General features: G+C 41.1%; 2 protein-coding genes across 4 annotated transcripts in view; one reads left to right on the forward strand and one right to left on the reverse strand.

The window, feature by feature from the left end:
* The first annotated feature begins 644 nt into the window (after positions 1–644).
* NT5DC1 (5'-nucleotidase domain containing 1) overlaps positions 645–26,599 on the forward strand; it is a 133,848-nt gene continuing 107,893 nt past the window's right edge. The window contains exons 1-6 of the mRNA XM_019623966.1: positions 645–831; positions 6,751–6,842; positions 8,231–8,302; positions 10,687–10,793; positions 15,515–15,594; positions 16,983–17,067. Of these exons, the coding sequence (XP_019479511.1) occupies positions 739–831; positions 6,751–6,842; positions 8,231–8,302; positions 10,687–10,793; positions 15,515–15,594; positions 16,983–17,067 (529 nt within the window). The 5' untranslated portion in view covers positions 645–738. The remainder of the gene's footprint in view (positions 832–6,750; positions 6,843–8,230; positions 8,303–10,686; positions 10,794–15,514; positions 15,595–16,982; positions 17,068–26,599) is intronic.
* The window catches only part of COL10A1 (collagen type X alpha 1 chain), a 31,950-nt gene continuing 23,480 nt past the window's right edge, over positions 18,130–26,599 (reverse strand). For 2 of the 3 annotated variants that reach the window (XM_019623962.1, XM_019623963.1), the window contains 2 exons: positions 25,330–25,498; positions 18,130–21,054 (listed from right to left, as the gene is read on the reverse strand). In XM_019623962.1, the coding sequence (XP_019479507.1) occupies positions 19,166–21,054; positions 25,330–25,483 (2,043 nt within the window). In that variant the 5' untranslated portion in view covers positions 25,484–25,498 and the 3' untranslated portion in view covers positions 18,130–19,165. Of the gene's footprint in view, positions 21,055–25,329; positions 25,499–26,020; positions 26,069–26,599 lie in introns of those variants that run through there. The other variant, XM_019623964.1, reaches the window with a different exon arrangement.

Raw genomic sequence — 26,599 nt, forward strand, 5'->3', positions numbered from 1 at the left:
ATAACCAATGTTGTTTTCCTTAACCAGTGTCAATTTGCAAAATGGTCTTTCAGAATTTCTAATACATTTATTTTCTAATGCACTACACGGGTGCATTAGAAAGGTCCCCCATTTTACTACTTAGGAATTTACTCTGGAATATAAAGTTTTTATTCAACCCATGATCAGAGATCTCGTGGGCGAAAAGATCTTCCAAATTCTAGGCTAATGTGGTCAGAAGGGCACTAGTGGATACAATTTTCTCCATAATCTTATCTTATTCCGCGCACAAGATTGAAGGGTCAGGTTGACTTTATAAATCTCCTCATTTCCCTGACGCCTTGAAAACGAAGGGGATCCCGGTTAATTTTGTGGCAAAGGCTACGTGCCAACAGGGGATTAGCTAATCCCCCGATTCCTGCAGTAGTGGCTTTGCTCCTGCTCACATCCTGCTTTGGGGAATCCCAGGTGGGCGGAAAGGCGTGCAGGAGCTAGCTTGCCAGGGTCAGCCGAGTGCAAGGCTGCAAAAGGGAGGGCGGAGCGCCGGGAAGCCCGGACGCGCGGGGGGCGGGGAGAAGCGTGGCCAGGGGCGGTGCTCGCGAGTGCGAGCAGTGCCAGAGGCTGCGGCGCCGCGTCCCAGGGGCGGACGCAGCCCCGCCCCCGCCGCGTCCTCCCGGGTCCGGTACCCCATCGTCCCGCTCGAGAGCTCCTTGCACCCTTCCCGGCGCAGAGGCGCTTGCCGGTGTTCCCAGCGCAGCCATGGCTCAGCACTTCTCCCTGGCCGCCTGTGATGTGGTCGGCTTCGACCTGGACCACACTCTGTGTCGCTACAACCTGCCCGAGAGCGCCCCGGTGAGTGGCGCGGGCTGTCCGGGGCGCACGGCGTGCAGCCTCCATGGCGGCTGGGGCTGGAGTTTCCTCCCGACTAAGGCTGCGGCGAGCGCTGCCGGGGCCTGCAGCTGCCGTGCCTTTACGCAGAACACGGCCTCCCCCCGTGAGGCGGGGCGGATGTGTGCATCCCTGGGTCCCGTGCCGTGGGCACCGGCCTTTTGAGCCCATCCACGAGCCAAGTTTGAAAGAGGTTGCGGAAGAAAAGGGGAAGGGACAAATTGCACTAGATCGGACTGAGGAGACGGCTCCTAGGGCAGAGGAAGGGCGGGGCTGGGGAGCTGGGGATGTCCGTTGCAGATCCCCCGACTTGGAACTTCTCTGTAAGTCTTTCTGGGCGCCAGCACCGCGCCTGCACAGCCACCTGGTTAGGGGCTGGTATGTTCCTTGGCTGCATTTTTACTTTTGCACGCCCATGCGACCACCTGTCAGTTTTTCAACACCGTAGTCAGGGAGAGATTGTGTGGTGTATTGGAAGGAACACTAGCTGAAAAGTCAGTTAAGTACTTAGCCCTAATTTTGTCTTTTAACAAGAGAAGAAAAGACACATTACGCACCTACTACGTGCTCCACGCACTTTGAATAAGTTCTAACCCTAAAAACAGCCTGCAAAGCTGGGGTCCTCACAGAGCTTTGGGAGAGAGACAAAAGTGGAATATGTATGACTCCACATTTGTACCTTCAAATGAATTGTCCTCATTCCTTTGGTTTCACAGGGAAACACTATGAAAAATTCAGAGGTTTTTTTTTTTTGTTTTTTGTTTTTTTTTTTGTCAAAGATCTAAGCATCCAAGTAGAAAAAGCTGGTTATGAGCACAGTGGTCAAAGTGAGGTCTCGGTGGCAACTGCCTCACTTAAGGTAACTGCTTCTCTGTTACCAGCTCTGATCTTGGGCAAGTTACCTGGTCAAAGGTAAAAAGAATGTCTGAATTACTCCTGTTTTCTATGTACAGACGCTTAAAAATTTTTTACTTCTCTGCTTTCCCACTGTACAGGTATTTCCTTAGTGATACTGAGAGTTAAGAAGTCTTTTTTTTTTTTTTTACTTCTTGATTCTGTGGCCACTTCCTCTAGGTTTTTGAATCATATTGTCCTTCCCACCGTGCCTTTCATATCCTCTTCTGGTTCACATTTTCTTGTATCTCCTCTCTAGTCATCTTCATTTGCAGGAAATACTGTTAAAAACCACTGTCATGTTAGAGCCAATCTTGTGCATATGTGAGCATAAGATGTCAGAATATAAAATCCTCGAACACAAGGATTCTTGACGACAAGCCTCAAATATAAGTGATGTTTAAAGGTTGGAAACAGTAACCTACTGTGCTTTGCATCACTTTTGGTTTAGAAATCTTTTATTAAGTACCAGCAGTGTGCTGAGCACCATAACAGAGTTCGGGATACACAGAAGACGCACAGGCTTTCAAGTGGCCTTGTAATGGGGCTAAGTTGCTGGAAAGCTAGTTCCTGTCCTCTCTGGTGAGGGCAGTAGCCTGGCCCTTGCAGCAAGTTCTCAGTTACCTATGTCTGGGGCCCTCCTCTCTTCATCACACTAACTTCTCATATGTCAGGTCTCAGATAGCATTCCCTTTGCAGAGCCTCTCCCAGCCCCCTAAAGTTTACCCTTCCCCCTCCACCTCCAGTTTTCCATAAAATCCTTAATTTCTCATAGCACACACAGTATTAAATTTTCCTGTTTCCTCCTTGTTGGAATCTTCCCCTAGAGCAGCGGTTCTCAACCTGTGGGTCGCGACCCCTTTGGGGGTCGAATGACCTTTTCACGGGGGTCGCCTAAGACCATCGGAAAACAAAAAGATATTTACATTACGATTCATAACACTAGCAAAATTACAGTTATAGAGTAGCAATGAAAATAATTTTATGGTTGGGGGTCACCACAACATGAGGAACTGTATTAAGGGGTCGCCGCATTAGGAAGGTTGAGAACCGCTGCCCTAGAACCATGACTCGACATCAGTATCTCGGGCGATTTATTCTGTGTGCCAAAATGAGTGTTTGGCACATAGTGGGTTCAATAAATAATTTTGGAATGATTGAATAAATAATAGGTATTGAATAACTGAATATGGCACTTACAGCCACTCTTCTAAAAGCATTGTTTTGATGCACTGGTTTGATCCTTACAATAGCCCTGTGAGATAGATGTTATTATCATAGTTGGCTATTTAGAAATGAGGAAAAACAGGACACAAATGACAAGTAGCTTACCCAGGGTCACCCAGCAAGGTGGTCTGGCTGGCGCGTTTCTGGCCCCCACCACCATGTTTTATATGTGCTGCAAAGCCCATAGGAGAGGCCTGGCTTGAGTGATGCCTGAGCTCGGCCTCAACACAGGAGCTCGAGCTGGCAGGTGAGGAGGCAGAGAGATGCACTTCAGGCAGAGGAAATAGGCCGTAGCCAGGACCTGGAAGTGGGTGGGGAGTAGCAGGAGACGCTGGAGAAGTCAGTGGCAGCTGAATCCTGGAATGCTGGGAGTACCTCTCACTTCAGCCGCACAGTCATTTAACAAGTGCGGAGTGTTGTGCAGATGTGCAGCTGGCATGTCACCTCACCTGGGGGCTTAGGAAAGGCATCCTAGAAGTGATGACACCTGTGCCCTCCTGGGTTTGCAGACTCAGAAGTGTGTGGAGCCAAGCAATTAACTTAAATGTGTGAGTGGGAGAGCAGGGCCTGTGGCAGCCAGGAGACTGTGCCCGTCCTGAAGGTGCAGCCATGCCCAATTCCTGCCAACATTTGCCATGACGAGGAGTGGGGGCTCAGTCTTGCCAGACTGAATGCTAAGACAAGTTAGAAATCTGTGTCTTATATGAGAAGTCTTTCAATTTTTAAATGTTAGCTTATTTTCAAACAGCAGGATCATAGGGTTGCCAGAGAGCAAAGAAACATACAGGATACCCAGTTAAATTTGAATTTCAAATAACGAAAACATCTGTAGTATCCATATATTCCAAATATTGCATTGGATATACTTAAAATAAAAAAATTATTTGTTTGCCTGAAAATCACATTTAGGTATTTCATATTTTGCCTGGCAACTTTAGGTGGGAACCAGACATGCTTTGTGGTCTGCACGTGGCCCATAGGGCACCAGTTTGCAACCAGTGTGGAGTGTGCATTATTATTAGTCAGGTGAGACTGAGGTGGTAAGTGGCAGCTAAGCCTAGGAGGGGAAGGAGGCTGGCTGGTCAGGGAGGTCCTGTGCTATGAGGCTTCTGGGGTAACTCAACACAATATTAGGAAGAGCTCCAAGCACTGAGGCTGTGGGGCTAGACCAGGGGTTTCTAAGGCACAGATGGCCTGCTTTTCTCAGCACCGCTGTACTCTCCTCCTTACACATTGACCCCATTCTCTCCTGTTACCGAAATGTCTCCAAGAGGTAAGGAACACAGCTCTGGACGCTCCGGTTGGCAGCCCTACTAGAAAGGGCTCCTTTCAGGAAGGAATCTGACCCCATTGGGATCACAGGCCCATATCTTAGTATTGCCAAGGGGTGAGAAATTCCGATTGTCCAAAACTGAATAAGGTACTTAACCAGACTTGACCAGAGCAAGTCTAATAGTGTGCAGTGACCATTGGTAGCTTGAAACTGGCCAAGGTGGGAGTGTTTGTACCATGGAAATGGCGAAATGCTACAGGTGAGGGCCTTTTTTTAAACCCAGAACATTGACTGATAATAATAGCAGCACTTAAATTGAATTTACTTGTATGCCAGGCAAATCTCCAAGCTCTTTACATGTTAATTCCCTTTACCTCTGTTTACTGGTTTCTTGCAGGCAGGGTCGTGTGTGTATTTTTTATTGTCCCTTGTACGTTGTATCTCAGAGTGACTCAGTACATTTTTTATTGGTTTTTTTTTTTAATGAGTGACTAAAAATCCATATAACAAATCAGTGGTTCTCAGTTCTCTCTGGGCTGCAGGAATCCTATAGGGCAGCGGTTCTCAACCTTCCTAATGCCGTGACCCCTTAATACAGTTCATGTTGTGGTGACCCCCAACCATAAAATTATTTTCGTTGCTACTCTATAACTGTAATTTTGCTAGTGTTATGAATCGTAATGTAAATATCTTTTTGTTTTCAGATGGTCTTAGGCAACCCCTGTGAAAGGGTCATTCGACCCCCAAAGGGGTCGCGACCCACAGGTTGAGAACCTGCTGCTCTAGGGGCTCCACCTGGGCCCCACCCTATCCTGTAGGCTTGGAATTTCTGGGTGGTTTTAAGAACCATCACCTGTGATTCTGAATCACCACAGGGCTGAGAACTGTTGATACACAGAGTTGATACAATGTGGGTGCATTTACAAATGGCCTGGACCAAGGTCACATTGTATTTCATGAGAGTACATGTATAGTGATTGTAATAAGCTTTATGACAGAACAGCTGTGTTTCACAAGGAACCTTTGCTTTCTCCACACTCATAACCCAGCTCCCAACTTCGGCCATGTACCCCCGTGGACCTGGGTTGTCCCCTCCCCTCTGAATTCACCCAGCTGAGTTCTACTCCTTGCAGGTGTCAATGTAAACATCAGCACCTCAAAGAGGCCTTCTCCCACCCCTTTTGCTGTGCCTACACCTGCTTCCCTTGTGCCATCCCATGCTACCTAAACCTGTCGTGGGTTAACATCTATAGAAGAAGGGTCAGGTTGCCGTGTGTGTCCTTATGGACACTGCTAAGTCCGACCCCAGATTACTACTCTGCCTCAGCTTCAAGTGTACATGATGGGAGCCTAAACCACGCTTCTGAAGGAGAATGGGATGGGGCTGATGTAGACCTTCATCCACCTTTAGCTTGCTTTTGTTCGGTATGCACAATTCTTTAAAAATTGAGCCAGCTCTTTAAAAAAACAACAGATATTTTACTCAGAAAGCTGGGATTTTGTTGAGAAATCAGAAGATCTGTCAACAATCAGCAGAGCACTTTTTCCTCAGTTTTTCTTATGGTGGAAAAGTAGTTATTTCCTGTGTTTGATGGAGGCTTCATCATTCCTCCTTTAGATCACCTGCCTGGTGTCCATGTGTGTTTCTCTTTGAGACTTCCCTGTGTCAAATGACAAAACTGAAACAATTAACAAACAAGTTTGATGTCCTTTATTCAAGGGAAATCAATCCATGAATTGAGTACAGTGCCTCACCAGCAGTGGAGTACTTCCCCAGAAGGATTTTGGGCAAAAATAAGTTTTACAGAGCATTAAAAGAGGCAACACGGAAATGGAACATGATTGGCTAGGGGGTCGGGGATTTCCTTATAAGACTAGCAGGTCCTATTTTCTAGGGTAAGGTAAGCCAGCTAAAGCTGAGTTGGAGGACACTGGTGTGTGTTCGGTTTCCTTGACAGGCGTTTCCCATCAATGCAGGCTGACTTAGCTTTAGATTTTTGACATGGGTTGGGTCACTGGGGCAGCCTCCATTTTGTGGGTTCCGATACATGAATTAACTTTGTATCAGCTGAGGTGGGGCCTGTCTAGCAAGGATGAACCGAGGATAGATGTGATGATACAATGGTCAATATGTTTGTCGTTTTGGTGATGTGTTAAATACATTTACAAAGCTTTATCAAGTCTTCATGATCCCCAACCCATGAGAATTCGGAAGTAAGATGAATAACTGTCTTTAGTTGTATAATTGTAATCATATACTGGTGGTATAATTTTGGAGTAATAAAAAAGACACTACAGCCTCCTGGGGCTTGCAGAAATGGTTAAATTGCTTGTGACGGGGGATTAAACTGAAGAGCTTTACAATTTCACCTCTGTCCTCCTCACCTGCCCCATGAGTAATTTCATTAGGTCTTCAGGCCTGTGAAGACTTAAGAATGAATAGCAAAATTTCTATTGAATTTTTTTCTTTTTTCCCCCCGTATCTGTAGCTCATTTATAATAGCTTCGCCCAGTTCCTGGTCAAGGAGAAAGGATATGACAAGGAATTGCTCAACGTGACTCCAGAACATTGGGATTTCTGGTAGGTTCTTGCTTTTCAGATCTGCCCATTCCATCTGATTTTTAACTGTTGCTGGTAAAATCTTAATGCTTCCTTTTCTATGGAGGTAGAAAGTGAAATGTGAAATTGAGTCACAGGACAAGATGCCTTCTATACCAAAAGTTTTATGTTTAATGAATTCAAGTCCTTTCTACTTTAAGTTTAGACATAGTTAGTTAAATATGATAAGCTACAAGCATATGTGACTAATTTGGATATTTTTGCATTGGTTGCATTGTTATGAAGAGTTTCAGAGGTTAAGACTGTCTCTAAAATTTGTATCTTTTAACTAGTTTTAGTTTGTTGCCCTTCAAATACAGAACTGTAGAAGAGGAGAAATCATCTTTTGAATAAGTGACTGAATTAGGACACTTGGTTTTCTGTCATTTGGATAGACATTCCTTCGTCTGTGACTCCTAGCTGGGATTCTGGGTTAGGCTTTTCAACTTCCCAAGGCTCTCTTTACCTTTCTTCCTCATTCAAACAATAAAACCAAACAAAAATCCTTTAAATGTGCAAATTAATAGTAGTCCTAAAACACATAAAAATTTCATGTAGAAATAATTCTAGAGCAATGATGTTCATCTATTATACATTCCTCGATGTTTGGTTAGCCCTTTTTGATTTATCCCTTTTGGAAAAGGAAGAAACAGAACCATTTTCCTACGTGAAACTGCTGACTCCGGAAATTTTACTATGGACCAAAGTAAATAATGCTTCTAAACTACCCTGTCATTTTTGGTTAATTCTCTTGGTATTTGGTGGCCATTATACCTTCTTGCTTTTATTATCTATAATAATAAATCTGTACCCATTTTTCCCCCCAAATCCCACAAGTTTTTTACACTGAAGAACCTAAAACTTAGTACATATTTGACTTTCTTTTAGTGGTTTTCAATAAATGCCTTGCCCCAGAGGGCTAGTCTTATAATCTGATGTAAATTGAGACAAAATCTAAAGAGTAGGGAAACACTGGCTAAGATCTTAACTTGAAGAATATAAATTGTGTGCATGTAGGGTGTGTGTTTTATTTAATAGAAAACATTTGCTCATTGTAACAGAGACATTCAACGATGTTCATTTTTTTTGTTCTCTTTAAGTTTTGTATTCCTCTTTTTAAAAGCTTAAGGATTTTAGAAAGTGAACATGCTATCCTTCGTTTGCCTCTGAACAGTTTTCCTTATATACTTGCTCTGTGGATGATATATAATTTTAGTATCCTTGGATAGTCTTAATAGTTTGATTAACATACCATTCACCTGGGTGGGAGAATCCCTTTTTCGCATTGTGACTTTTTGAAAATAGAGATTATTAATTCTTGGGTTAGGTAAATATATGAAATGATTGGTAATCAGACATTTCTATTTTAGTTGCAAGGGTTTGGCATTGGATCTGGAAGAAGGGAACTTCATTAAACTTGCAGATAATGGCACCGTCCTCAGGTAATAAAATTTAGTTGTGAAAAAGTTGACTCTTTCCAGGACACTTTATTACTATATAGCATTTGATTGTTAAGGTATGGTTAAATAATGTTATTATTTCAGTCAATCCGATGACAGATTTCTGTGTGTCTGCATGTCTTTGTATGAATCATGTGAGCCATTTCAATACAAATCGTAAGCATTAGACTTAAACATCTAGTTTCTTTAAACAGCTCATCAGAAGTATTTGCAAAAAAACACAGTAGAATATTAATAATTTGCTTCATGTCTCTGACCACCTGTTGCAGTCTATCTGGGAATTATATTGTGTTAGGTGGGTATGTAGGTGCCTAGAATAACATTGGAATTGGGTAGGTGTTAATGGCCTGTGCACACCTCTCTTCCTGCATTTATCCAAATTTGCCCCCATTACCTAGGACTCATGGTGTATCCCAGCTCCTCCTGAAAGTTTCTGTAGACTGCCCAAACCCTCATCAGCCTTTTTCCCTCTCCTGCACTCAGTGCTGACTCCCTTCCCTTCCCTCCTCTCAGGGTGGGTCCAACACTGTGAGCCTTGGTAAGAGTAGAGCAAGCAGTTGAGAAGCAGGGGCTGCCACTGCTCTGAGTCTGACAGAGGGCAGCATGGAGCGAGCCTCTGTCTTCTCCCAGTACTGACAGTACAGGGCAGTCAACATGGTCATGCAGCTGTGCGGTTTACTATCCTGTTTCCCCCAAAATAAGACCTAGCCAGAAAATAAGCCCTTGCATGATTCTAGGTGTCAAAATATGGCACCTTGGCATACTGACTATTTTAAGCTGAAGGAGTTTGTGGAAAAGGCACCCTTCTCCCTGAAACAGGTCATAAAACCCTCATGTGAGGGGTGCGTGCCCTCCATATCCTGGAGGAATCATGCTACGGCTTATTCTCCGGCCAGGTCTTATTTTCGGGAAAACACGGTATTTATACTCACAATCAGAGTCCAAAAAGAGGATGCTGGGTGCAGCTTACCCCTTGTGCATACTCTCCCTTTTGATACATCATTCTTTTTGCACAGGACAAACTCATGCCTTCCCCCAACCTCCCCCTGAAGTGCAGCGAGCTAAAGCTGTAGGTGTGGCTCCACTTCTGATTACTTTGTTATTCATTTGCCTGTTTTCCTTGGGGCACCAAGAGATAGAGTACATGTATATAAGTATAAATACATATATAATGCAGCTTTGACCATGGATTTAACACTGTCATATTGTTGCAGTGTACTTGGCTTCCTTAAATCATGGGTAAAAGCACAGAAAGCATTCCACAGTTTTGTTTCTTCCTTTCATTGTTATGTCTGTCTGTCTCCCCTGCTCCCAACACCCCTCCCTGCAAGGTCTCACCCTCTCCATTCAAGTTCTGGCTAACTTGCAGTTTCTCCTGAATTTACTAACTCATCTCCTTGATGCCTGCTTTCATCGAATATAGTAGGTTCCTTGTCTGATCATATCTTCCACTCAGGATTCCTCCATCTTTATATATCACTGTCTAAAATGTTAGCCTCTTTATAAAAAGGAGTTCATTTGTGATTTTTTTCCCCCTACATTTGCCCTTTTCATTTCGTTTCTTTTTCCCTTCCTTTTGCTTTGCTACCGCAGTATAACACCAAGAGAATAATAATGATATTCTCTAGCATTATAATTTCTCATAATAAACTGCATAAAATATTAGCTATTTCTCCATAGGCCAAGAGTCCATAACCAGGACCAACTAATGGAAAAGCAATACTGCGAGCATAGGAAACAGCTACTTTCTTGTCTTGCTGTTCCGAGTTTTGTCACATTCGGCTCGCTGTCTTCCATTGTGGCTTTTAGCTGTGTTGTCCCTGAGTGGGCAGGTTGCCCGCCGATCTTCACAGCCCCCTGTGCTCACAGCTGGCCCACCCCTGGGTCTCGGTGTCTCACGGCCCTTGCTCACGCTCCTATTGGCCGCTCTTTCTCTCCTGCTGCCAGACCCAATCCACAGTCTTTTTTTTTTTTTAGCTTCTCCCCCACAGTCATTTTTTAATTGCTCCAGTTAGGTTAATTTTATCTTCATAGTTCTATGACAACGTCTTAAGAAAGGGTAGTGTCATATTTCTTCCAGAGAAACTACCATTTATAGTTTCTACATTATAGGTCCAGGGCAAGGGCCATGGTGTGGACCTCTGAATGAGCTGCTCCTGGTCACTTGCTAGTTAATGGATGAAATGGAAGAAGAACTAGAGCTGTCAAGGGAAATGCCTCCTAGAATCCTGAGTGGGGAAGTCATCCAACTGAAAACAGAAACAAGGAAAACTTTATTAATTTTAGGGGGATCAACTAGCAAGGCTGGAGGATGGGGCGTTTAAGGGAGCCATTGATGAACAGTGTGCCTCATCTCCCCAAACCAGGGCCAGCCACGGGACAAGGATGATGGCGCCCGAGGAGGTGGCCGAGGAGTTTGGCAGGAAGGAGTGGAAGCACTTCATGTCGGACTTTGGAATGTCGTGCCGATCAGGTAGGACTCCGTGGAGCAGCACTGCCATTCCCTCCCCTTTGGTTTTGGACCCTGAACCTATGAGAACATGAATAAGGACCTTCTTGCCTCCTGTTGGACAGGATGCACAAGGGAGCAGCTGTGGTTTTATAGAAACAGGATGTATTTTCTCCACATGTGTCTGATTTCTCTTTGGTAGTTGGTTCTGTTTTATTTAAGCTTTTGTTGACACTCCTTTTTCTTGCACTTGTTCTGGAGTCAAAAGGTAGTACTTAGGAATAATGCATTCTTTAGTCATCTGTATTTTCAGTTTGTTACGTGCTCAGTCCTTGCTTTTGTTTCTCTATCCCTCATTTCTCCCTACATTCATTTCATATTACCCACCTCTCCTGTTTTCTAGACTTCTCTTCCTTATTACCAGTTCTAGTATCTTCTCCCTTTGTCTGTTTCTTTATTATAAATGATTTTGTACATTTTTCCCAGTCTTTAAAGAGCTTCACCCTGGGTAAACATGAGAAGATTTTTCAAAAATTATTTATAGATTTACATGTTCATAAAGTAATAGGGGATGATTAAAACATTACTACAAACAGACTTTATTAAAAGTCAATTGTTAGTTTTTCATTTGTTCCAATTTTTTTTTTTTGCCATTTTCTCCCACATTACATTTTTGAAATGCACCTGTTTGTTCTCCTTTAGAAAATGTGGTAACCTGAAAATAATTGGAGCTAGTCCTCATCACTGTTCTGTTTGCATTAGATTACATTTGCGATTTTTGAGAGTTTTGTTTTGTTTTTGTAGAGAGATGAAAATGTCAGGAAGTATGAGTGCTCTTGATAAAATAAGTTGATAGGAAAAACTGAGACTTCATATTGGGGTTAGATAGAGAGTGCTTTCACACACCTCAAGTACCACTAACTAGAGTGAGTTAAATGGGTGGATAGCCTTTTACTCAAGTGAGGATAGAGAACTCTTGTCTCTCCAGATGTAGGTGGTTATAAATAACCCAGGAAAGCTAGACACATAACTAAGTGTTTCACTGTGACATCCATTCAGAAACAGGGCGTATTGAAGTAGTAAAGTGTTTCCCAGCTACGAAAAGAACATTCACCCCACCTGACCCACCTGTTTACTCACTGCTCTGCCCACTGGATGCCCTGCCTCCTGAAATCAACAGCTTCTCTCCGGTGCTTAATTTACCCAGGAGCACTCTGCAGATGACGGTGGAGCTTATCTACTCCTAATTGGGTTGATTAGGGAAGTGTTTCCCTTCCAGGTGCCCAGTGGTCAAGCAGTGACATCACGGAGGCCTGTTGTTTCTGCAAAATAATAAGGAAAGCTAATGCCTTTAAAAAATAATACCTATTTTTTTTAATGTAGAGATGTATAAAAGAAGGAAAATGCCCATGACTTCACAACCCAATTAAACCTTGTTTACATTAAAAAAAGATAATGTAAGCATATAGCTAGGAAATTTAAATATTACAGAAAGGAATAAAATGAAGAGTAATTATATCCAGCCCCTGTCCACCAAAATTCCCTTTTCCCAAGGCTTATTTTTTAAAAGTATACAGAAGGGATCATGTATTTTCTGTACTTTGCTCTTTGTAATTTACATCTTAGAGATGCTGTCACATTGCCACACACACGGACAGCCCTCGCTCGGTCTTCTTAATGCTGGCACGCTCTGCCATCCAGTGCCTGTATTGTGATTTCTTTCATCAGCCCCCTATGGTGGACATTTACATTGTGTCTGGTGTTTGGCATTACAAACAAGCCTGCAGTGACATGGTCACACATGTATGTTTTGTGCTTCTGTAAATATATCCAAGGTAAATTCGTAGAAGTACAGATGCTCTAAGGATACGCAGGCTTAAAATTTTGAATAATATGGCTAAATAAAGCCTTTAGTTTCAGGAACTCCTATTGATGTTTTTCTATGTTGTTTCCTTCTACATTGAGCATATTCATTCTCGGAGTTAAGCAGAGAGTTGTCAGGCACATTCCCTACCAGCGCCTTTAGGGCAATTAAAGCACTGATGGGTGTAGACATTTTAATGACAGTTTTCCACAATCCCTTTTCAGATTGTTGACCTGGCATAAGTATGGTTTTTCCTTACCAACCGATTTCCAGAGAGCAAGTCCTTTTGATCTTTTCTCCCCAAACCAGTGGATTATGCAGAAACAGCTTGTTCTAGTGGAAATCATAAGGGGCTTGGAGCCGGTCCTGGATCATATCGGCTCTGTTACTTGCTGGATAAAGATCAATTACTAAGCTACGCTTAGCATCACTTTCCTCATCTGTAAATGGAGGTAATATCACCCATCTGCAGGAGAAGTGGGACTTATGCTAACATAAATTGTTCTTTTACCCCAATGTGTTCATGATTACCACTAAAAGTGTGTAGTTTGCAAAGGGAATAGTGTTGGCAGTGGATCCTTGGGGAACAGTTTTTCTGTGTGCAAAGCTCAATGATTTTGGGACTTGGTCTTGCTTCAGAGGCTCGTTTTATTGAGCTGAGCTCACCAATCACTTCATTCCCAATGAGCTGTCTGCTCTAAAAGCAGGTGGAGGGTTGATGCCTTCATGTAGTTCAGTCTCAAGAGTTTGCTGTTGGGAGAGGCATTGAGAGCAACCTGGCCCAGTGAATAGGTCAAGGCTGAACAGTCCTCATTGTGTCCACATAGAGGTCCACCCATGTTTGACAGTTGAGTGACCTCAGCCCCTTGCCTTGAGGGCAGGAGTCAATGAGCCCTTATTAAACAACGAGTTATTTGATTAGACCTCAACCAAGACTCATAATCAATATTTCAACTCTTAAACTGAGTTTGTCTATTAATGACCACACAGGGAGAGAAAAAGCAAGGGTATGCAACTGGCAATAAGACCCCTCCTGTCCCCACAGTGCTCAGGACAGCTACCCATCAGGTTTAGGCGAGTCACGCTGCTGTCAAAGGCAAGAGATAAGATAAAATGTAGGTTCGTGAACCTTGAGAAGCTGTGCCCACTGTCTGGGGTCTGAGGAACCCTGCAATATTTGGTGGCCTCACAGCAGAGCAGAGCATGGGCAGAAATATACATGGGGTATCATCTCCCTTTTCCTCCAGATTCCTGGCAAAGCCATTCCTAACCTTTCTTAGAAATGAAAAGTAGTCCGAGATGTTCCCCCAACAATTTCATCTCTGAAAGAGTAAAGAAACTGGGAGACTATGCCAACCAAAATATTTTTAACTGAGGGAAAGGACACACAAACCAGCTCAGCTGTTTTGTGAATTAACAGAACTTTGATTTTATTTTTATACATTTGTAATAATTTGACAGTAAGAAGTGAGGGCACTAGTGACATTTAAAGGGATAGGCAAAGGATTTTATCCCAACTTACACTCCAGCATTCCAAAATAATCAGTTCTGTTGTAGGAGAACTCATTCATTCATTCAGCAAACAGTTTTTGAGTGCCTATCATATGCTGATGATGGATGCTTAGTGGACACTAAGGAACAAGACAGCTGTCGTCCATAACCTCATTCATATCTTACAAATGGGAGAAGGGGAGACTCAAAATCCGGTGATGAGAATACTGTGCCCAAGAGGAGTTATAACCATTTGAAAAGTACCTTCTTACATTAAACTAAAACCTGGCTCCATCTGTTGGTTCTGTTTTATGCTCCTTTGTACCAAGTTCCCTGTGAGGTTGGGTTCCCCCGAGCAGAATGGCTGCTCCTGATCCCAGGATGCAGGGGTGAGACAGTGGAGAGGGTGAGACATGGAAGGGGAGAATAAGGGGACTCTGGATTCCACTGGGACTTCCAAGGAGAAGCTCAGAGAATGCCTCCCAGAGTTGTGAATCCAGGGGACGGGAAGCTGCAGCACCCACTCGCTGACTTCTCACCCTGTTGGATGAGGCTGGCTACATGGGCCACGTGCTCCAGAGGCTTCCAGAAAGTGAATGACACAGGAGTGCTTGAGGAGGAAGATGCTATTCAGCTCAGCTGTGGCTGGCATCAGACGTGGGCCAAGAGCATGTGACATGGGTCATCAAAAGTATCTGCCTAGGGATCAAAAGTGACATCTGTGCCAAGGAAGGGCTCAAATTTAAGTCCACCCTAAGGCCAAAGGGATAAATCAAATCCCTCTGGTCCCCGAGATCCTGGGGCGTGCCTGTCGCATGCTCCTTAGTTTTTCTAAGATAAGCACACTGGGTCCACATGTCACATGTTTTTGTTCCTCTCAACTCCCTGGTGGTTCTCACGTTGTACTGAAATTACATAGAAATCGCATAGGTTACTCTAGGGGGGCCAAGCAGCACAGATAAGGAAAAGCACTATCGTGCAGAGCACTTCATGATACTTCAGTGTTAGGGTGAAGTATCACCCTAATTCAGTAACGATGAAATTCAGTAACGATGGTGTAAATTGTGGCTTTTTCTTAATCCGTTTCATATTTGGAGGCATAGCCTGTTTTTAGTTTTTACATTTTTAAAGTGTAACATAAATATTTTTTAATAGAATACTTGATTTATGGATATTGTATTTTTACTTTCTTATAGCATCCTCATAGCTTAAAACCTTCTTTAAAAGACAATGATAGCCTATCACGGAGCCATTTTGAATTGAAATGGAGGCTCCTGTAAGGAACTAAACTATAAACTAAGATCTCATGTCTCTTCCGCCAGGTTTCTGTGTATGACACATAAGTGAGGCATTCGTTTGTTCCCAGTTTAAAATTTTGTTCTTTTTTTAGGAAAATATTACTTTTATGATAACTACTTTGACCTGCCAGGAGCGCTTCTGTGTGCCAGAGTGGTGGACTCTTTAACAAAGGTGAATTTTTTTTTTTTCATTTTTTTAGGGAACTGATATATGTATTTAGTCATAAATCAGAGGAATCAATTATATATGTCTTTTGAGTTGAGAGTTTACTCAATTTCCTCTTTGTGGTTTCAGAGGTGACTGAGGGAGAAAAACAGAATTTAGTTAAAATGTTTTTGGAAAATTAAATAGCTGTGACCTTTCTTTTCCCCAGGGATAATAAATCTATTTTCCAGCAGGGGGTGCAAAAGTCTAGAAAAAAAAAAATGAACTGGCATCTGGAAAAAATATTTTCCTGCTTTCGTTAACAAAATAAAAAAAATAAAGGTAATTAAGAAAATCCACATGTCCTTAAGCAGTCTAAATGAAATAAAACCAGGGAAATGCAATGAAACTTTTAAATTCATCACTTTGAGCATAGTTGAATGCATATAGACTTTGTTCTATGCACCAAAATTAAATAGATTTCTGGTTATATCAATTTACTCTCAGAACTTAAGACCTATGAACATAAACCCATTTTATGTTAGAATCCCTTACCTTTTTGCATGTGTTGTCTTTTAAAATAACAGTGATTATATTTATAATGGAACATAGCTAATTGTTTATTTTTTAATCTGAATTACAGTCGTGTGTTGGTGAAAGTTTCTGTGGAGCAATAATTCTGGTGTGTTTGTAGAAGTTGTTATTAACATGAGATAAAGTCAGTATCTCATTTCATAATATCACAGGCAAATGTGTCAGTCTTTAAATATTTCAGTTCGTATAATTAGATACAAATATCTAGTAGTAGAATTAGATACAAATATCTGTGTGTTTTAATGTAATATTTATTTTCTTTCTGGTTTAAAAAACATCTTAATAAAAGTGATTTAAATTCTGGATTTGGAACCTCCTGGATGTCTCCTGTAGAGACTTGGTGCTATTTTATATTGAAATTCAAGTAAATGTGCACTGATTTCTCAAGGAACCAGCTTTTAGGGTTTTAAGGTTTTAGGCTTCTTAGCCCCGTTGATGCTATGGTACATACAAAGTAACACATTCTGATATCTCAGAGGCTATAACATTATAAATTTACTTATGTTTTTAAAATATCCTGTAATTTTTATACTTTATAATGATTGGAATTTTTTATCTTATGTGGACTATGAAAGCTATGGTAATATTTAGTCATATGTTATATATCATTGTAGCGAGATTTTCATGGAAGGTTTCTCTTTCTAAAATCACGTTTAGAAGGATGAGAAGCTTCTTAACCTGTTATTTATTCGAAAACATGAGACCCTATTTTAGAATACAGCAATATTGTAGTTGTTTGCCAAGCATTTCCTACTATGCTTAAAAACAGAATTTTTGCATGTATTACAGTTGGAATTTTTTTGTTTGGTTTTGTTTTTTAGCAGAACAATGGTCAGAAAGCATTTGATTTTTGGAAGGATATAGTTGCTGGTATACAACACAATTATAGAATGTCAGCTTTTAAGGGTGAGTAATGTGAACAGAGACTTTCTCATAGATGTTTGTTAAATGCTGTGTATCCAGTGAATTACTTCGAAGTAGTTCATGTTCCTTAATTAGGATTTAATTTGATGTTACATATCACTATATAGTTGGTACCATTTACATTATAAGAGGTTCTTTGGTTTATGTGTTTTATGGCTACAGTTGCCCATAGTCTAAGCTATGGTGTCTTTTGCATACCTGCCAATAGGGTTGTTCTGTCTGTTCCCCAGAATTGAAGTTCAAGTTTTGCTGTTTCTTGGTTTGGGAATGATGGTTGGCGGCACCTGTCACCATTAGTGTAGTAGTTATAGACAATTGGGAAAAGTGAAAATTCCATTCTCGTAGCTTAAAAAACAGGGCTGGCTGACCCAGAATGAGAGCAGAGATGTCACCAGCCTGAGCCTAGGGTTTCATGGTTCTGCTCACAGGTTTGCTTGGGTTACGCAGATGACTTCTAAGGTATAAAGAAATGCCTTTATAGTAAGTGACCCCTGTGACTTCAACCAGACTGTTCTTCCTGCTTCAACCAATGGGCTGACGGAGGCCTAAAGAGCAGTAGTTTCCAGCATAGAAAAATGTTGTCTTTTGATTGGCATAAAAATTGCCTGCCTGCCTGCCTTTTAATGTAATTTAAGCCATTAAAATAATCCTAAATATTATGACTAAAAACATGTCAAGTCAACAAATAGGGACTGCAGAATATTTATTCAAACTGCATATTTCCCTGTCACCTGCTTCTCTCCCTCCCAGAGGGATAGCATGGTGGTGCGGTGATTATCTCACATTTCTGTGCCCAGCCACCAGCCCTTCACCCTGGCTCATGGGTCACATGTGGTTCTAGGGTGCCTTTTCACAGTCTCCACTAAGTGCTTGGGTGGATGGGAATGCCTGTCTCCAAAAGATAGGCATATCCACGACAGCTGTAAAGTCACCCACCATTTTATTGTTTTACTTTGTATTAGCATTCTAAAATGAAAAGCCTGAAAAGAATGGTTGACAAATGCAAATTGCTGCTGTCAAATAAATTCCACATAAAAATCCATTGATGTTATTTTATTGCATTGTAAATAAGGAGTAGGTAAAACATTTTGTGCTTTAATAAGTGAAGCACAGCTTAAAAGTTTTAAACAGCAATATAAAAATACAGTACAGAGCATAAATAAATAATGTCTTTTCATTTCTAGTCAGATTTTGAAATCCTTGACATTAGTTATAATTTCACTGGAATGGGAAGCATAAGGCACCTACTAATGTTCTGTAAACCCACAAAATCGTATTACATAAAACTCGATAAAGGAATTAAAGAAATCAAATTAATCACGCTTGTGTTAAATAAATACAATAGGTCAGACACCTGCTTCCAAGTTGTGACAGGTATATAGGAAGCTTTTCGGCAAAAAAAGTTTGAGAAGGGAGTAAGCACCTTGCATTTCTGGTTCATTTCAACATAACATTTTGGGATTTTTATGAGAGTTGTAAAAAGTCTCTATGCACCTCTGTATTTGAATAGATCTTATTGCAAGGAGCTGTATGAGCCTTTGAGTAATGCACCATCAGAAAGATCCTATGGTATACAGTGTCTTTTAAATTTGAATATTCAAGTATTTAAGTTCCATACAAATACAATACCTCCTGAATGTTTCCTAGAAGTTCTCCTGTTAATTGTTTGAAACAGGCTTATTTTAAAAGGAAATGCTGAGTTTCTGAAATCAAATACAACATAATTTAGCACCCAAGATGGGGAGGGGGGGCGGAGATTTCGCAATCGTTTTACATTTTAGCTTAGCAGGAGTTTTATGGTGAAATTTGTAAAAACTGAAGGACTTCACTGAAAACTTGAGAGTCTTAGGATTGCTCACTAGAAATTTGAGAGGGTCTTCACATATTGTTTACCACTGCTGCTCACTTTTTTCAGGGTGGGAAATTCATTGGTCCAAAAGCTCAAATCTGTATTTTGGAAAATTAAAATGAGTCATGCTATTTTTCAGCCTACCTCCATATGCATTTTGTGGGATGGGGTGAAGTCGGGGAACACCGAATCTGGGGGATGCAGATTTATATTAGCTTGGTGGCAGTCTGCTCACATTGGAGCCACTAAGAATCCTGAGAAAGAGGAGTGGACATACTCAGAGGAATACAGGCCGTTCGACTCGGCGTTGGGCAGCTGGAGCCACACCTGGTCATTTTCTGCGAGGTCGATTATGGCGCTCCCTGAAGCCTGATCCAGGTAGCCCTTGGTGTATTCATCATAGGTGTACATTATGGGGGTGCCGTTCTTATACAGACCTACCCACATGTGGGTCCCTTTCACGTGCACATGGTAGGAGAAATAGTATATTCCTGGTATCTTGCAAGTAAAGATTCCAGTCCTTGGGTCATAATGCTGTTGCTTGTTATACAAAATCTTATCAAATGGGATGGGAGTACCTATCGCTGGATAAGCTTTGGAGAGAATAACAGTGAAAGCAGATACAGGCATTCCTGTTACACCCTGGTTGGCACTAACCAGAGGCATCCCAGAAAGACTGGGCCTTTGGCCTGCTTTTATAGAGCCGTCAGGAAGGGCCACTTGGCCTGGGGGGCCTGGGGGCCCCGGGGGCCCTGGGAGGCCAGGCTCTCCAGTGTGGCCTCTCGGACCTGGAGGCCCTGGCGGCCCAGTGGGTCCGTTGAGGCCCTTAGTTGCTATGCCAGCTGGACCGGGATGACCTGGAGTTCCTGGATCCCCCTTAGATCCAGGGAACCCTGGAATGCCTGGTGGCCCAACAGGGCCTCTGGTACCTGGTATTCCAGGAGCACCTCTTGGACCAGTCTCACCATTGTGTCCAGGTAATCCCTTAGCTCCTGCTGGGCCTGCAGGACCTGGGAGACCAGGAGGTCCCCCTACTCCAGGCTCACCTTTTGGGCCTGGTAACCCTGGGTGACCCTTAGGACCACTGAGACCTGGTTTTCCTGGGTACCCTGGTTTTCCATCTAAACCAGAGGCACCACTTTCTCCCTTAACCCCAGGGTGTCCTGCGGGCCCGACTGGCCCTGTCGCGCCTTTAGTGCCTGGGATCCCAGGGCTTCCTGGGATGCCCTTTGGTCCTTGGGGTCCCATATTTCCGGGGGGTCCGGTCAGACCCGGCTCCCCAGGATGACCTGCTGGGCCTTGCTCCCCTTTGGCACCCGGACCTCCTGGAAGGCCGGCAGGTCCTCTTTGTCCCTTCAGGCCTGGCAAGCCTGGTTTCCCAAAACCAGGGGCCCCTGGGGGCCCAGCTATTCCTGGAGCCCCAGGGTGACCTTTGGGCCCTGGAATCCCTGGCTGACCTGGGGCTCCAGCGGCTCCTGGCTTTCCAACGCCTTCTGGTCCTCGCCCCCCAGGAGGACCTTGGGGGCCTGGTGGGCCGCTCGGTCCTCTTTCTCCTGGAAAGCCCCGGTCACCTTTGATGCCTGGCTGTCCTGGAAATCCATTTTCACCTCTTTTTCCCACTCCAGGAGGCCCAGGTGGCCCCATGGGACCCTGAGGGCCTGGAAGACCCCTCTCTCCTGGACGGCCAGGCGTACCATATCCGTTTACCCCTTTCTGTCCATTTACACCAGGGACTCCTGGTGCACCCTTTTCTCCAGGAAAGCCCCTGGGTCCTGGGGCTCCCGGGGCTCCCTGTTGTCCAGGTTTTCCTGAAACAGAAAGTCCAGCTGGGCCAGGGATTCCAGGTGGTCCTGGTGGGCCCCGTGGTCCTGGTAAACCAGCTGGTCCAATATCTCCTTTTGGTCCATATGGTCCTCTCTCCCCTGGTTTTCCTGGCAGTCCTGGCAAACCTGGCTTCCCAGTGCCTGATGGTCCCGGTGGTCCTGGCAGCCCTGGTTCTCCTTGGGGTCCAGGACTTCCGTAGCCCGGTTTTCCTGGTGGTCCAGATGGACCTGGGTGCCCTCGAGGTCCAGTGGGGCCTGGTGGACCGGGAACACCTTGCTCTCCTCTTACTGATATACCTAAAAGACATGCCCAATACCCACACCCAGGGAGGGGAATGGTTGGTAACGTTAGGGGTAGTCATTGCTTCTCAAAATAGGAATCAGGACAGAACATTGCAGGGTATCCACTTTCACAGACTAGTCTTACTTAAATGGTTTCAGACAATACATTTTATATTGTTTTTAAAAAACACTGCTAGAGAAAATGGTTCACAAGACGGTGGCTACCATAATACTTTCATTACAACCTGATGATCTATGAAAATAAGCTGGGATTGAAGAATTCATCTAGAATAAGATTGCAGTAGAGGCAAATTTATTACATTGTTTTTGGAGAAAATCATCTACCTAGAAAGGAAAGAAAAGAAAAAGGTATCCCGAAAAGGAAGAAGACAAGTGCAGAATAAATGGGAAAATATTTGAGAACAATAACAAGTTTCCCTCACAAAAGCTATTTTATAAGACATAAATGAACATCTGAAACTAATCATAAAATTAAATTAAATTTTTAAAGAAGGACATAAACGAGAAATGCCCTTCATTCTAATTTACATCAGCCATCGCCCTGCTGAACACAGTTTGGATTTAGGTTGATTCTTTTTTTTTTTTTGTCTCAACCTCAGCTCTTACATTGTCCATTATTGACTTAAAATTGAAACAAAGAATTAGAGAATTAGACCTAGTGGGAGAGGTAAATAAAATAGTATTAAATTGCTTATCTCAAGTTTTTCTTGATAAATGCAAATAAATATTGTTGATTTCTTAGAGCTCTGGGTTCATTTGAGCTAACTACTTCTAATATAATAAACTCAAAAATCACTTATTCAGTACTTGTGATGAGAAAAGTGCTACTGGACCACAAGTGTGGGCAAGCACAAAGCATATCCTATAATAGCTTCAGTCACAAAGGGAGTAAGACGTGTGCATGTGATAAGTGCTTTAAGAGGTATCCAAGGGCTGTTTCTGTTGTTATTCAAAGGTAGGATATAACAGAGCATTGCTGGCATTAGGATATACCATTAGGGGTGTATGACCCTGTCAAAGAATCTTTGGCTGGTAATCATCATAAGCATCTACATAAAACATTCTTTCTCAGAGAAATTCTTTAATAGCTAGCAAAGATGATAATAAAAGTACATATGATTTTAAGTATCTGGTTGCATATTGACATTCAACTAATTTTCTGTTTAATTTTCAGAAACATAAGTAGAATGCCTGCATATATTATTTAGATTCTTATACTATTAGAAAATGGTTCATAATAATGGTAGATTTAGTAGATGTCACAGTAGTTGAACAGTTTGGTCAAAACCCTGAAAATGACTTACAGCTATGACTTTTGAGCCATGTCTTTTTTGTACAAAATGAATAATATGTTTAAACTCTATTTAACTAAATCTTTAATGGCTTTAAAAATCAAAATGAAGACTACACTGCAATTAACACTAAATGAATTGAAATTATAAATTGAATTATAAATTGCCTTTGAAAACATAATTTTATGAGTATCATTCCCTTTATTAGTTGCTGGTACATTATTATATTTTTCAAATCCTTCATATTAATTAACTGGCATGTAAGAAGTAGTCAGCCAACAGTAGTTGCTAATATTATTCTCTTGGGTAGAGATATTCCTGATATTTGAAAAACATTTGGTTACAAATGGAATATGCAGTACAGAAAAACACTCATTAAAAAAGATACGCTGAAACAGGTAAGTTATTTTAGACCTGGGTGTCTTTCTGTTGTGTGCTAATTAGAGTTACATGTCATTTTGCAAACATTTAAATGTATGGAGCTTTATCTACCCATCAATTTTCAGAAAAGGATTGTCAGGAAAGAGACTATGAGAAAAATTTATTTATGGAAAAGATTGCAATATATTAATACAAATCTTACGATTGACTATAGTGTATGTATATAATATCTCTATATAAATGGGTATCAGCACATTGCAAATAGAGTAGATTAATAAATGAAGGATTTCTTAATGGTTTGGAATAAAGCGCATTTTTTAAAATGCAAACTATGTTAAATTGGGGTTTGCTTTAGCATCTCATAAAGGTCATGTACATACTGAAAATAATTCTTAGTCTTTTTGAAAATCTTTTAAACTGTTAGAGAGGAAAAAAACAAGTCTTATTGCAAATAACTGCATCAGACACCATTTGAGACTTGAGCTCCAAGGACAGATTGATCCTTGATGCAGTGATATACCCTAATGCATCCTGCACCTCTCAGTGCAAGAAACAATGTGACTTCATTGTGTCCATGGGGACAGTCCCTCTTTGTAGCTAGCCTTCTGAACAAATTCAAAATTTGGGTGATACCATCCTCACGGAAAAATGATTATCCCGTAGAGTAGAAAAGTTTCTTATATGCCCACACACTGAAATACTAGTGGTTGGTTGTATCAGAATGGGGTACCCGCACTCCCACAGCTGTGGAGCCCTAGACAGCATCATTTCCGTGTTTTGGCTGACCTCTCTTTTACCCGGTGTTGAACAGATGTGCCTAGGAGTTACATAGGCAATCTTTGTATTTCTGTTATCAACTTAATGTTTTACTTGTATAAATTGTTGACTTCTGTCTTTGTTCATTGCATTCATGCCTGCCCATGAGTGATAATGTATTTGAGCTTCCATCTTGAATTATGAAGTAGAGACTAAGGTGGACATAATAATTAACATACAGATTCTAAACTTTTCATTTAACAAGATATTTTTTTATTTATTCTGCAAAAATAGACAAGACAATGCAGAGCATTAAGACGAAAAGATAGAAATATTTTTAACCTTCTAAAAGTGATGCATTTTGTTTTTAATTTAAGACTTCTTCTTAAGATCTTGGTAAACTATACAAAGTCTGAATTTGTGATTATAGAGAGTGTAACCCAGGGCTGCTTTTCATAGCATTTCAAATTGCCATTTGTGGCTTCAAGTAGCAGGTTTCCTTAATTTTTATTCTTTCTTTCCTAATGTATCTCTTTCTCTTATTTGTATTTTGAGACATTCAGGAGTATCTGTTATGCAGCTGTGCATTCAGTTTTAAACATTAAGCTACGGTTCATGAAATATTTTAAATTTCAACTTTCTGCTTAAAAGAGACAATCCTGTAAGTTTAACTTGCTCAAAATGGTTGTCTCCAAAGCATAATTTTTAAAGTTAATGGCAACTATTCCTAACTTTATTTGCAGGATAAAATACATAACTATAATGAGAAAATACTCTGGGAAGGAAATTTGAATCCTACCATTAGTTCAGATTATTCATTGATTTAGTAGATGCTTGACAGGTAGTTTGAGTTAGATGTTATTAAACAGATTAAGTGACTATGAGCCCTCTTTGAGTATCTGTTAACACTTTACATACATTGTCTCAGTACCCTTAACAGGAGCCAAGAAAGCTGAACAGAGGATGAGTAGACTCAGGAAGAAAGTTAAAACTCACCTAAGGCTACACCACTAGTGCTAGGACAGGAGGAGAGGGGTGGGGAAGGGAGCAAGAATAATAGAAATAATAGAAGTAGAAGTAATAGAATTACTATAGTAGAAGAGGTAGAATAGTAGCAGCAGCAGTAGTAGTAGTAGTAATAATAGCTAATACTTAAGCACTTTATAGCTGTTAACTCAATTACACTTCATTAACAGCCCTTTGAGCTACCTATTCCTCATTTTACAAAAACGGAAACTAAGGCACAGAGAGGATAAATAACTTATTCGAGGCCACATAGTGTGTACACTTAACTATTAAGCTATCCGAAAATGTCTAAAAAGTTATGAGAATTGCTACTTCATTTACCTATTAAATTTCTTCAGAGGGCATCATATTTTATTTGCTCTTTCAGACTCAATTTTGTATATTTCTGTGTGCTAGAAGAGTAGGTTTTAAAAGTAAATATGTTTAAATATTTAGACATATAAATTTGCTATTCTTTTTGTACAGTTGGAAATTACTTTTAGTTCAAACATCTTGAATATGACTAATTTTAATTGGATTAATATTTCTAGATTATGAGTAGTTATTTATGCAAAAGCATCATTTGAGGAAAAAAATATCCATGCATAAAAGTTTTCCATATTCTTCAGGTATATCTTTCTACTATACTGATTGTGTCAAGGATATTAATGTTCTCAAATAGACCTGCTTTTTCCACAAATCATTTTGGGCTACTTTTGCAGTTTGAAAATAATTTAAAACCAAATGGTTAAAAGCATTTTGTTGAAGAAATCATTAGGATTGTAGAAAGCAGCAACCTACTAGTTAACTGAGGAAAATATACAGTTCAGTTTACCTTTACTCTTTATGGCATAGGGAATGAAGAACTGTGTCTTGGTGTTGGGTGATGGGCCTTTTATGCCTGTAGGTGTTTGGTATCTCTCAGCATAAAACCCTCCATGAACCAAGTTCAAGGACATTAGCAGCAAAAGGGCTATTTGTGGCAGCATGTTCTCGGATGGATTCTGAAAAACAGAAAGTAATTTCATAAAACTTTGTTATTGACCTGTTATACTTTTCTAATATTACACAAATTAATTCCTTATATAGTTATCTATTTTTTTTTACCTTATCCTACATATTTCAAATATATTCCATAAAGTAATGACATAATTATTTTAGGTATGTGAATATATATCTTAGTTGTTTTTAGACACCACATTCAAGCAATCAGTTAAAACTAAAGTGATTTTAAAAAGAAACAGAAATTGTAATTGGCTGTCTATATTAAATAATTCAAGATCTTTGACATAGACAAAAAAAAATATCCAATAGTTTAAAATTCAGATTAGGGCATGTTTTTCCAAATCTGTTTTTTTGGGGGGCTATCTTTTATGGAGACTAGTGCAAAATAAACTTTCTGAGTACATTCTAGTAGAAAGCCATTTTGTTTAAATCACAAAAATTCAAGTAGTTAATTTATTGAAGCTTATTTCTAAGCAAGCTAACGTGGAGCTTCCCCTGTGGGTATCGAGCCATAGACTTACCTGAGTGCCCGGAGTCCTGGAGATGGCAGCCCTGAGCCCTCCTGTGCCCAGGTGAGCAGTGCAGAAGATGCTCTCTCCAGAGCTGTCCTGCAGTCTTTATACTGTTTTCCTCTTACTACATGAGGTTAAGCTCCTCCCCCAGAAGTGGAAAACACTAATTATGGTGGAAAGTTCTTTTGGGCAGACATACCAGATCAGGTTGAGCTGTCTTTTTCCTTGTTTTCTTATTGAAAAATAAACTCTTTGTCTTAAATATATATTAATAGTTTTAACCATGCACCATCTTTTTCTGTAATTTTATTTTAGAAGTTATTACTCAGATGTTTCGGTTGGTTCATGATGGGATGATACTACCCCCTTTATGTTTTTGAAAAGCACATTCTTGTGTTATTTGGTTAAAAATATTTGGTAGTGTATAAAAGTAGGGGAAGAAGTCATTTGGAGGGGGGGGGAGGGTGAATTTAAACCAGCATCTCAATTTTCAATTATTACATAAAGCCATCAATGTGTAAACTAGCGTTCCTAAATTTTTATGAAAATAGCTTACTTATTTTTAGGCTGGAGAGAAATTCAGTGGTG

The sequence above is a fragment of the Hipposideros armiger genome, unplaced genomic scaffold (genome assembly GCF_001890085.2).
Source record: "Hipposideros armiger isolate ML-2016 unplaced genomic scaffold, ASM189008v1 scaffold_571, whole genome shotgun sequence".
In the NCBI taxonomy this organism is placed as follows: Eukaryota; Metazoa; Chordata; class Mammalia; order Chiroptera; family Hipposideridae; genus Hipposideros; species Hipposideros armiger.